Source organism: Trichomonas vaginalis, chromosome IV, assembly GCF_026262505.1.
Source record: "Trichomonas vaginalis G3 chromosome IV, whole genome shotgun sequence".
Lineage (NCBI taxonomy): Eukaryota > Parabasalia > Trichomonadida > Trichomonadidae > Trichomonas > Trichomonas vaginalis.
The window spans coordinates 19,481,516-19,494,668 of NC_067206.1; the positions used below are offsets into that span (position 1 = coordinate 19,481,516).

The following is a 13,153-nucleotide window of genomic DNA, read 5'->3' on the forward strand; positions in this document are numbered from 1 at the left end:
TCTTCTTAAGTCATTTATAACACTAGCTATGTCAATACCTTCTTCACTCATGTACTTATTTCTTCTCAAGTCCTTTAGTGTGAAAGTGTCTCTAAGTTCTATTTCAAGCAATTCATTTACACATCCTTTGCAATACTTCTCTATAAAATATTTCTGTCGTTCTTTACTAAGTTTTTTAACAGCTCTGAAGAACCATGTGTTTTGACTCAAACATCCTTCACAACTTCTCTCATTCATTCCTAGTTCTTTCATGTCATTATCTTCAACCTCTATGGTCTCATTGAGTAAGGTCAAAGGGTTCTTAGTCATTGCTGGTCTTATCTGAAACAATGTTTGTGCAACAGGTTTAACTAGTTCAGCAACGTCCTTCCTTAATATGAATAGCTGTTTCCACTCATCTTTGCTAACAGTTCTTTCATAACCACTGACAGTAATGATTTCATTTGCTGACCTTAGACACTTATGTTCTATCATTTGTATTGCTTTTGTGTAAGGCTTTCGTGAGCATAGGTTGTATATGTCATTCCTGCAATGTTCATTCATGCCAATAGTACTAAATCCTTTCTTTGCTGTTGAGTGCATAATATCCATTAGTTCCTGTGTTCGTATTGCTGTCTCATAAAATACAACAAGACCTTTGTCATCTATGACGTACTTACCGAAAACATTGCTTATATTCTTTAACCATGAAATAACATCCTCATTCATGCTGTCAAACATGAAGTAAGGTCTTACATACTCTTCACTTATAAGATACTCCACAAAATACTTGTTAAGCTCTATGTCCTCGTGAGCGATTTCATTAGGTTTGATATTAGTTCCTTTTGTCATTGCTGTCATGTACTTCACTCTCATAGTTCCTTTCAATAGCGTAAAAATACTTCATTGTTTCATAACTGCTCTAAATTCTGTTCAAAATTCGTACAACATAACTTTTTAACATTAGTGAAAGAACATGAGCGAAACAACAACATCTAACATTACAGAAGAAGTCAATGACAATGCCGATGAAAACATTACAGAAGGAGCTAGTGAAAATATTGACGAGTTCAGTGAGGAAGAAGATATTGAGGACGTCAATGAGAACGTTAGTGGGAACAAACTCAATGGGAAACATTGAGAAATCATGAAGATTATGAGATTTGTACGACATATCCTTTTACTATTCGTCGAAAGAAAGACAAACATATTATGAGTGAATACTTAAATAATTATGGTTATATTGTGCTTAGTTTAAACAACAAAATACATTTAAAGCATAGAATTATTGCAGAACAGTGGATTGAAAATCCAAACAATTTGAAAGAAATAGACCATATAAATCATGATAGAACGGACAACAGAATCTCAAACCTTCGTTGGTGTTCTAGATCTGAAAACAATAGAAATAAAAGCAAGTATGGCGATATAGTTTATGAGTTCGTTGATGAAATATCTGACGAAGCTGTTGAAATAACAGATTATGGTAAGCATTCGTTTGAGTTCTACTATTATGTTGAGAATGAGGACGCATTCTATTATTATACAGGTCTTAACTATCGAAAACTTCATATAAATTTTACAAAAACAGGTGCTGCTTATGTTTGTATGATAGATACAGAAAACAAGAGTGTAATTTTATTCATAAACAAATTCAAACGCTTGTACGGCTTCATGTAGGACAAACATTATTTTTCAACACTAACGCCAACACGTAGGACAAACATTCATGACTAACATTAATGTATAAACTTCGTCGTATATGTTTTGTCAAGACTTCGTCGTATATGTTTTGTCATGAGTTCATCGTAAATGTTTTGTCATGATTTCTTCGTCAAAACTTCATCGTTAATGATTTGTCAAGACTTCATCGTCAAAACTTCATCGTCAATGATTTCAGTGTCACCACGTCACCATGTCACCAGGTTAATTAACTTCTCCTAAAATTACTGACAACATGACATTTTGACAACAGGTACGAAAGGAGGAAGGCATTTATGAATTATTTTTGAAGAACTGAAGGTGTCACCACGTCACCATGTCACCAGGTTAATTAACTTCTCCTAAAATTACTGACAACATGACATTTTGACAACAGGTACGAAAGGAATTTCATCGTGAATGCTTCGTCAAGACTTCATCGTAAATGTTTTGTCATGACTTCATCGTAAATGTTTGTCAAAACTTCATCGAAACTATACATAAACACTTTATCAAGACTTCATCGTATATACTTTGTCAAAACTTCATCGTCAATGATTTGTCAAGACTTCACCCTCATGAATTTGTCATGATTTCATCGTAAATGCTTCGTCATGATTTCATCGTCAAAACTTCATCGTATATGCTTTGTCATGATTTCATCGTAAATGCTTCGTCAAGACTTCATCGTATATACTTTGTCAAAACTTCATCGTCAATGATTTGTCAAGACTTCATCGTCAATGATTTGTCAAGACTTCACCCTCATGAATTTGTCATGATTTCATCGTATATGTTTTGTCAAGGTTTCTTCGTATATGTTTTGTCATGACTTTGTCAAGACTTCATCGTCAATGATTTGTCAAGACTTCATCGTCAATGATTTGTCAAGACTTCATCGTCAATGATTTGTCAAGGTTTCTTCGTATATGTTTTGTCAAGACTTCATCGTCAATGATTGTCAAGACTTCATCGTCAATGATTTGTCAAGACTTCATCGTCAATGATTTGTCAAGACTTCATCGTAAACACTTTGACAAGACTTCATCGTCAAGATTTCATCGTAAATGATTTGTCAAGACTTCATCGTCAAGATTTCATCGTAAATGATTTGTCATGATTTCATCGTCAATGATTGTCAAGACTTCATCGTCAATGATTTGTCATGATTTCATCGTCAAAACTTTGTCATGATTTCTTCGTAAATGATTTGTCATGATTTCATCGTCAATGATTTGTCAAGACTTCATCGTCAATGATTTGTCAAGACTTCATCGTAAACACTTTGACAAGACTTCATCGTCAAGATTTCATCGTAAATGATTTGTCAAGACTTCATCGTCAAGATTTCATCGTAAATGATTTGTCATGATTTCTTCGTAAATGATTTGTCATGATTTCATCGTCAATGATTTGTCAAGACTTCATCGTAAATGATTTGTCAAGACTTCATCGTCAATGTTTTGTCAAGACTTCATCGTCAATGATTTGTCAAGACTTCATCGTAAACACTTTGTCAAAACTTCATCGTAAATGATTTGTCATGATTTCTTCGTAAACACTTTGTCATGATTTCATCGTAAATGCTTTGTCAAAACTTCATCGTCAATGATTTGTCAAGACTTCATCGTAAACACTTTGTCAAAACTTCATCGTCAATGATTTGTCAAGACTTCATCGTAATGAGTGTAAATGACCCAAAAATAATGTTTAGGTGAAGAAGTGAGATCTCACCTGTTTTCTCACCTAATTTTTCACCCTCATGAATTTGTCATGACTTCATCGTATATGATTTGTCATGACTTCATCGTCATGACTTCATCGTTAATGATTTGTCAAGACTTCATCGTCAATGATTTGTCATGACTTCATCGTAAACACTTTGTCATGATTTCATCGTTAATGAGTGTAAATGACCCAAAAATAATGTTTAGGTGAAGAGGTGAGATCTCACCTGTTTTCTCACCTAATTTTTCACCCTCATGAATTTGTCATGATTTCATCGTAAATGTTTGTCATGACTTCTTCGTATATGTTTTGTCAAGGTTTCTTCGTATATACTTTGTCAAAACTTCATCGTCAATGATTTGTCAAGACTTCACCCTCATGAATTTGTCATGATTTCATCGTCAATGATTTGTCAAGACTTCATCGTCAAGATTTCATCGTAAATGATTTGTCAAGACTTCATCGTCAAGATTTCATCGTAAATGATTTGTCACGATTTCTTCGTAAATGATTTGTCATGATTTCATCGTCAATGATTTGTCAAGACTTCATCGTCAATGTTTTGTCAAGACTTCATCGTCAATGATTTGTCAAGACTTCATCGTAAACACTTTGTCAAAACTTCATCGTCAATGATTTGTCATGACTTCATCGTCATGACTTCATCGTTAATGATTTGTCAAGACTTCATCGTCAATGATTTGTCATGACTTCATCGTAAACACTTTGTCATGATTTCATCGTTAATGAGTGTAAATGACCCAAAAATAATGTTTAGGTGAAGAGGTGAGATCTCACCTGTTTTCTCACCTAATTTTTCACCCTCATGAATTTGTCATGATTTCATCGTATATGATTTGTCATGACTTCATCGTCAAAACTTCATCGTCAATGATTTGTCATGACTTCTTCGTAAATGTTTTGTCATGATTTCATCGTAATGAGTGTAAATGACCCAAAAATAATGTTTAGGTGAAGAGGTGAGATCTCACCTGTTTTCTCACCTAATTTTTCACCCTCATGAATTTGTCATGACTTCATCGTATATGATTTGTCATGACTTCATCGTCATGACTTCATCGTTAATGATTTGTCAAGACTTCATCGTCAATGATTTGTCATGACTTCATCGTAAACACTTTGTCATGATTTCATCGTTAATGAGTGTAAATGACCCAAAAATAATGTTTAGGTGAAGAGGTGAGATCTCACCTGTTTTCTCACCTAATTTTTCACCCTCATGAATTTGTCATGATTTCATCGTATATGATTTGTCATGACTTCATCGTCAAAACTTCATCGTCAATGATTTGTCATGACTTCATCGTAAACACTTTGTCATGATTTCATCGTTAATGAGTGTAAATGACCCAAAAATAATGTTTAGGTGAAGAGGTGAGATCTCACCTGTTTTCTCACCTAATTTTTCACCCTCATGAATTTGTCATGATTTCATCGTAAATGTTTGTCAAGACTTCATCGTCAAAACTTCATCGTCAGTGATTTCAGTGTCACCACGTCACCATGTCACCAGGTTAATTAACTTCTCCTAAAATTACTGACAACATGACATTTTGACAACAGGTACGAAAGGAATTTCATCGTAAATGCTTCGTCAAGACTTCACCCTCATGAATTTGTCATGATTTCATCGTAAATGTTTGTCATGACTTCTTCGTATATGTTTTGTCAAGGTTTCTTCGTATATACTTTGTCAAAACTTCATCGTCAATGATTTGTCATGACTTCACCCTCATGAATTTGTCATGATTTCATCGTCAATGATTTGTCAAGACTTCATCGTCAAGATTTCATCGTAAATGATTTGTCAAGACTTCATCGTCAAGATTTCATCGTAAATGATTTGTCACGATTTCTTCGTAAATGATTTGTCATGATTTCATCGTCAATGATTTGTCAAGACTTCATCGTCAATGATTTGTCAAGACTTCATCGTCAATGTTTTGTCTGATTTACATCTAATGAAAAAGTTTAGAAGAATTATCTTATTCTTTCTGGCTTATTTTTATCCTTCCAGTACTCTCGGTTTTCAGAGGGAAGCAATCATATGAGGAAATTCTTCTAAAATTATTTTTGGGTCATTTACACTCATTGACGATGAAGTTTTGACAAAGTGTTTACGATGAAGTCTTGACAAATCATTGACGATGAAGTTTTGACAAAGTGTTTACGATGAAGTCTTGACAAATCATTGACGATGAAGTCTTGACAAAACATTTACGATGAAATCATGACAAATCATTTACGAAGAAATCATGACAAAACATATACGAAGAAGTCATGACAAAGCATATACGATGAAATCATGACAAATTCATGAGGGTGAAGTCTTGACGAAGCATTTACGATGAAATTCCTTTCGTACCTGTTGTCAAAATGTCATGTTGTCAGTAATTTTAGGAGAAGTTAATTAACCTGGTGACATGGTGACGTGGTGACACTGAAATCACTGACGATGAAGTTTTGACGATGAAGTCTTGACAAACATTTACGATGAAATCATGACAAATTCATGAGGGTGAAAAATTAGGTGAGAAAACAGGTGAGATCTCACCTCTTCACCTAAACATTATTTTTGGGTCATTTACACTCATTAACGATGAAATCATGACAAAGTTTTACGATGAAGTCATGACAAATCATTGACGATGAAGTTTTGACGATGAAGTCATGACAAATCATATACGATGAAATCATGACAAATTCATGAGGGTGAAAAATTAGGTGAGAAAACAGGTGAGATCTCACCTCTTCACCTAAACATTATTTTTGGGTCATTTACACTCATTAACGATGAAATCATGACAAAGTGTTTACGATGAAGTCATGACAAATCATTGACGATGAAGTTTTGACGATGAAGTCATGACAAATCATATACGATGAAATCATGACAAATTCATGAGGGTGAAAAATTAGGTGAGAAAACAGGTGAGATCTCACCTCTTCACCTAAACATTATTTTTGGGTCATTTACACTCATTATGATGAAATCATGACAAAACATTTACGAAGAAATCTTGACAAAACATTAACGATGAAGTCATGACAAATTCATGAGGGTGAAAAATTAGGTGAGAAAACAGGTGAGATCTCACCTCTTCACCTAAACATTATTTTTGGGTCATTTACACTCATTACGATGAAGTCTTGACAAATCATTGACGATGAAGTTTTGACAAAGTGTTTACGATGAAGTCTTGACAAATCATTGACGATGAAGTTTTGACAAAGCATTTACGATGAAATCATGACAAAGTGTTTACGAAGAAATCATGACAAATCATTTACGATGAAGTTTTGACAAAGTGTTTACGATGAAGTCTTGACAAATCATTGACGATGAAGTCTTGACAAAACATTGACGATGAAGTCTTGACAAATCATTTACGATGAAATCTTGACGATGAAGTCTTGACAAATCATTGACGATGAAATCATGACAAATTCATGAGGGTGAAGTCTTGACAAATCATTGACGATGAAGTTTTGACAAAGTATATACGAAGAAACCTTGACAAAACATATACGAAGAAGTCATGACAAAGCATATACGATGAAATCATGACAAATTCATGAGGGTGAAAAATTAGGTGAGAAAACAGGTGAGATCTCACCTCTTCACCTAAACATTATTTTTGGGTCATTTACACTCATTAACGATGAAATCATGACAAAGTGTTTACGATGAAGTCATGACAAATCATTGACGATGAAGTCTTGACAAATCATTAACGATGAAGTCATGACGATGAAGTCATGACAAATCATATACGATGAAATCATGACAAATCATTGACGATGAAGTTTTGACGATGAAGTCATGGCAAATCATTGACGATGAAGTCTTGACAAATCATTAACGATGAAGTCATGACGATGAAGTCATGACAAATCATTAACGATGAAGTCATGACGATGAAGTCATGACAAATCATATACGATGAAATCATGACAAATTCATGAGGGTGAAAAATTAGGTGAGAAAACAGGTGAGATCTCACCTCTTCACCTAAACATTATTTTTGGGTCATTTACACTCATTAACGATGAAATCATGACAAAGTGTTTACGATGAAGTCATGACAAATCATTGACGATGAAGTCTTGACAAATCATTAACGATGAAGTCATGACGATGAAGTCATGACGATGAAGTCATGACAAATCATTGACGATGAAGTCATGACAAATTCATGAGGGTGAAAAATTAGGTGAGAAAACAGGTGAGATCTCACCTCTTCACCTAAACATTATTTTTGGGTCATTTACACTCATTATGATGAAATCATGACAAAACATTTACGAAGAAATCTTGACAAAACATTAACGATGAAGTCATGACAAATTCATGAGGGTGAAAAATTAGGTGAGAAAACAGGTGAGATCTCACCTCTTCACCTAAACATTATTTTTGGGTCATTTACACTCATTAACGATGAAATCATGACAAAGTGTTTACGATGAAGTCATGACAAATCATTGACGATGAAGTCTTGACAAATCATTGACGATGAAGTCATGACGATGAAGTCATGACAAATCATTGACGATGAAGTCATGACAAATTCATGAGGGTGAAAAATTAGGTCAGAAAACAGGTGAGATCTCACCTCTTCACCTAAACATTATTTTTGGGTCATTTACACTCATTACGATGAAATCATGACAAAACATTTACGAAGAAATCTTGACAAAACATTAACGATGAAGTCATGACAAATTCATGAGGGTGAAAAATTAGGTGAGAAAACAGGTGAGATCTCACCTCTTCACCTAAACATTATTTTTGGGTCATTTACACTCATTACGATGAAGTCTTGACAAATCATTGACAATGAAGTTTTGACAAAGTGTTTACGATGAAGTCTTGACAAATCATTGACGATGAAGTCTTGACAAAACATTGACGATGAAGTCTTGACAAATCATTGACGATGAAGTTTTGACAAAGTGTTTACGATGAAGTCTTGACAAATCATTGACGATGAAGTCTTGACAAAACATTTACGATGAAGTCATGACAAATCATTTACGAAGAAGTCATGACACAACATATACGAAGAAACCTTGACAAATCATTGACGATGAAGTCTTGACGAAGCATTTACGATGAAGTCATGACAAAGTTTTGACGATGAAATCATGACAAATCATTGACGATGAAGTCTTGACAATCATTGACGATGAAGTCTTGCCAAAACATTTACGATGAAATCATGACAAAGTGTTTACGATGAAGTCATGACAAATCATTGACGATGAAGTATTTACGATGAAGTCATGACAAAACATATACGAAGAAACCTTGACAAATCATTGACGATGAAGTCTTGACAAATCATTGACGATGAAGTCTTGACAAATCATTTACGATGAAATCATGGCAAAGCATATACGATGAAGTTTTGACGATGAAATCATGACGAAGCATTTACGATGAAATCATGACAAATTCATGAGGGTGAAGTCTTGACAAATCATTGACGATGAAGTTTTGACAAAGTATATACGATGAAGTCTTGATAAAGTGTTTATGTATAGTTTCGATGAAGTTTTGACAAACATTTACGATGAAGTCATGACAAAACATTTACGATGAAGTCTTGACGAAGCATTCACGATGAAATTCCTTTCGTACCTGTTGTCAAAATGTCATGTTGTCAGTAATTTTAGGAGAAGTTAAAATTACTGGTGACATGGTGACGTGGTGACACCTTCGGTTCTTCAAAAATAATTCATAAATGCCTTCCTCCTTTCGTACCTGTTGTCAAAATGTCATGTTGTCAGTAATTTTAGGAGAAGTTAATTAACCTGGTGACATGGTGACGTGGTGACACTGAAATCATTGACGATGAAGTTTTGACGATGAAGTCTTGACAAATCATTAACGATGAAGTTTTGACGAAGAAATCATGACAAAACATTTACGATGAACTCATGACAAAACATATACGACGAAGTCTTGACAAAACATATACGACGAAGTTTATACATTAATGTTAGTCATGAATGTTTGTCCTACGTGTTGGCGTTAGTGTTGAAAAATAATGTTTGTCCTACATGAAGCCGTACAAGCGTTTGAATTTGTTTATGAATAAAATTACACTCTTGTTTTCTGTATCTATCATACAAACATAAGCAGCACCTGTTTTTGTAAAGTTTATATGAAGTTTTCGATAGTTAAGACCTGTATAATAATAGAATGCGTCCTCATTCTCAACATAGTAGTAGAACTCAAACGAATGCTTACCATAATCTGTTATTTCAACAGCTTCGTCAGATATTTCATCAACGAACTCATAAACTATATCGCCATACTTGCTTTTATTTCTATTGTTTTCAGATCTAGAACACCAACGAAGGTTTGAGATTCTGTTGTCCGTTCTATCATGATTTATATGGTCTATTTCTTTCAAATTGTTTGGATTTTCAATCCACTGTTCTGCAATAATTCTATGCTTTAAATGTATTTTGTTGTTTAAACTAAGCACAATATAACCATAATTATTTAAGTATTCACTCATAATATGTTTGTCTTTCTTTCGACGAATAGTAAAAGGATATGTCGTACAAATCTCATAATCTTCATGATTTCTCAATGTTTCCCATTGAGTTTGTTCCCCACTAACGTTCTCATTGACGTCCTCAATATCTTCTTCCTCACTGAACTCGTCAATATTTTCACTAGCTCCTTCTGTAATGTTTTCATCGGCATTGTCATTGACTTCTTCTGTAATGTTAGATGTTGTTGTTTCGCTCATGTTCTTTCACTAATGTTAAAAAGTTATGTTGTACGAATTTTGAACAGAATTTAGAGCAGTTATGAAACAATGAAGTATTTTTACGCTATTGAAAGGAACTATGAGAGTGAAGTACATGACAGCAATGACAAAAGGAACTAATATCAAACCTAATGAAATCGCTCACGAGGACATAGAGCTTAACAAGTATTTTGTGGAGTATCTTATAAGTGAAGAGTATGTAAGACCTTACTTCATGTTTGACAGCATGAATGAGGATGTTATTTCATGGTTAAAGAATATAAGCAATGTTTTCGGTAAGTACGTCATAGATGACAAAGGTCTTGTTGTATTTTATGAGACAGCAATACGAACACAGGAACTAATGGATATTATGCACTCAACAGCAAAGAAAGGATTTAGTACTATTGGCATGAATGAACATTGCAGGAATGACATATACAACCTATGCTCACGAAAGCCTTACACAAAAGCAATACAAATGATAGAACATAAGTGTCTAAAGTCAGCAAATGAAATCATTACTGTCAGTGGTTATGAAAGAACTGTTAGCAAAGATGAGTGGAAACAGCTATTCATATTAAGGAAGGACGTTGCTGAACTAGTTAAACCTGTTGCACAAACATTGTTTCAGATAAGACCAGCAATGACTAAGAACCCTTTGACCTTACTCAATGAGACCATAGAGGTTGAAGATAATGACATGAAAGAACTAGGAATGAATGAGAGAAGTTGTGAAGGATGTTTGAGTCAAAACACATGGTTCTTCAGAGCTGTTAAAAAACTTAGTAAAGAACGACAGAAATATTTTATAGAGAAGTATTGCAAAGGATGTGTAAATGAATTGCTTGAAATAGAACTTAGAGACACTTTCACACTAAAGGACTTGAGAAGAAATAAGTACATGAGTGAAGAAGGTATTGACATAGCTAGTGTTATAAATGACTTAAGAAGATGTGTTGTCGTTATTGACGGAGCACGTATGACATATCTAGTGAAAGATTATGATGGAATACGAGACACAACAACACTTGTGTCAGTAGATAGCAAGGAATTCAATAAGCTCATGAAGAGTGTTTATGTAGGACGTATTGAAGAGAAGGATGTGAACGCACTGATGATTTATGAAGCGGGTCAGAACAAGAACTATCTTATGAAGTCAGGCATGAGATTCTTTGACGAAAGAGATGACATTTACAGCTATTTCAGAGGATATGAGTATGAGGTACTGAATGAAGTAGATGAAAGCATTATTGAAGGATATTTGAAACATGTTCACGATGTCATATGTAATGAGGATGAAGAGCTTTATGAGTATGTTTTGAACTGGTTCGCCTACATCGTTCAAAATCCTTGTGGAAAGACTGGAACAGTACTTTTGTTAACAGGAAAGCAAGGAACTGGTAAGAATGTACTTAGTAATGTTCTATGCGAGCTCATTAGCAAGTACGCCAACAATAATATAACGGCAATAGAGAATGTGGTTGGTAGATTCAATGCTGCTATTGAGAACATGAAGCTCATCGTATGCAATGAACTAAGCTCATGCGATACGTCTAAGGTCATGAACCACGACGCACTAAAGTCAATAGTAACAGAGACTCAGTTGGACTTAAATCAGAAGTGTCAGCCAGTAAGAAAGATAGAGAATGTTTGTAATATCATCATGATATCTAACAACTTCAACTCAGTAAAGATTGACAAAGACGACAGAAGATTTGTTGTCATTGACGTAAGCAGCAGATACAAAGGAAATTACGAATATTTCTCAAATCTCATTGAAAGCTTTAATGAAGAGTTTTATTCAAACTTACTGACGTACTTCATGAAGAAAGATTTAAGTGAATTTGATGTAAGGAAGATACCATTCACCAGGGCTAAACAAGAACTCATCGAAATGAACAAAACACCTTACCAAATGTTTTACGAGGAGTTCTATGAAAAGTTTGTATCCGGATGGAATTGTACAGAGTGCTACAGAAGATATAAAGAATTTGCGAAGGAGAATGAATTCTTTGCATGTAGTTCAAATGTATTTGGTGGCAAGATGAGAGAATTTGTGAAGAGAAGTAGAAAGCGAGACGGTTCTGCAAGAAGTTATATTTACGAAGCAAGTATGATATTAGAAGGTCGTGGAAAGAAAGAAACAGTGAATTATGAGGAAGTGCTTGAAAAATTCATGGAGTACATGGGAAGCAATATAACATACAACAAAGACATATACAGTGAGTTTAAGTACTACTGTGAACAGCATGAGATTGAAGTAATGAGTAAAGGAGACTTTGAAACGCTTATGAAAGACAGTAAGGAGGTCGTTCATGAGAACAGTGTTGAAATAGTTCATGAGAACAGTGAGGAGGTCATACATGAATGTAATGATGAAATAGTTCACGATGTCGTTCGTGAAGAAGCCATTGCAACAAAGAATGTTATAAAGGATTTCATAGAACTTAACAAGGAGGAGTTTAAAGAAGGCTATGAAGTGAAAAGATGTGAAGAAGATTTCTTGGCGTATTTGAAGAAAAAGAGACTAAAGCCAATGGCTCAAAATAAGTTTCAATCGATGTTTGAAAAGAAACGTTTGAGCTATGGTGGTGTAAGAAGCACATATTACTTTGTTAAGAAGTGAGGACATTTATTTTTGTCGTTAGTGTTGGAGTTTGTGTTTGTTGTTAGTGAGAGAATAAATTAAATCATGAACTTTGCCATGTTCTCTGTCCCTAGTAGTTTTCATTAAGTTCTGGAAATAATGAAAGTCATAAACTTTGCCATGGTCTCTGTCCCTAGTAGTTTTCATTATCTCACAGAGTTAATGAAAGTCATACTTTCTATCAGATGAAGCATGCAGATGAACATAACGAAAGTTAGTGAGTTTGCCACGAGTTATGAATAAAATATTGGAATATTAGATGAGATAGCTGATGAAACAGATGAAGATAAATTAAATCTTGGACTTTGCC

The 13,153-nt window shown here is 34.3% G+C and overlaps 4 protein-coding genes and 1 pseudogene across 5 annotated transcripts, besides 2 other annotated features; 3 read left to right on the plus strand and 2 right to left on the minus strand.

Annotated features, from left to right (window-relative positions):
• Positions 1 to 31: 31 nt before the first annotated feature.
• Positions 32 to 855, minus strand: TVAGG3_0128840 (uncharacterized protein; the record flags this gene model as incomplete). The annotated part of the gene is made up of 1 exon (XM_051223850.1): positions 32 to 855. A coding segment is annotated over one exon (824 nt), but the record flags the coding sequence as incomplete, so codon positions are not given.
• Positions 856 to 955: 100 nt separating this feature from the next.
• On the plus strand, positions 956 to 1,659 carry TVAGG3_0128850 (annotated as a pseudogene). The gene has a single exon. A coding segment is annotated over exon 1 (704 nt).
• A 3,741-nt stretch (positions 1,660 to 5,400) lies between these two features.
• Positions 5,401 to 5,454: a mobile genetic element.
• Positions 5,455 to 9,488: 4,034 nt separating this feature from the next.
• On the minus strand, positions 9,489 to 10,193 carry TVAGG3_0128870 (HNH endonuclease family; the record flags this gene model as incomplete). The annotated part of the gene is made up of 1 exon (XM_051223851.1): positions 9,489 to 10,193. One exon carries the CDS (start codon positions 10,191 to 10,193, stop codon positions 9,489 to 9,491), a length of 705 nt encoding a protein of 234 aa, XP_051108837.1.
• A 100-nt stretch (positions 10,194 to 10,293) lies between these two features.
• On the plus strand, positions 10,294 to 10,654 carry TVAGG3_0128880 (uncharacterized protein; the record flags this gene model as incomplete). The annotated part of the gene is made up of 1 exon (XM_051223852.1): positions 10,294 to 10,654. A coding segment is annotated over one exon (361 nt), but the record flags the coding sequence as incomplete, so codon positions are not given.
• A 161-nt stretch (positions 10,655 to 10,815) lies between these two features.
• Positions 10,816 to 12,159: a mobile genetic element.
• On the plus strand, positions 10,840 to 11,710 carry TVAGG3_0128900 (uncharacterized protein; the record flags this gene model as incomplete). The annotated part of the gene is made up of 1 exon (XM_051223853.1): positions 10,840 to 11,710. A coding segment is annotated over one exon (871 nt), but the record flags the coding sequence as incomplete, so codon positions are not given.
• Positions 12,160 to 13,153: the final 994 nt, after the last annotated feature.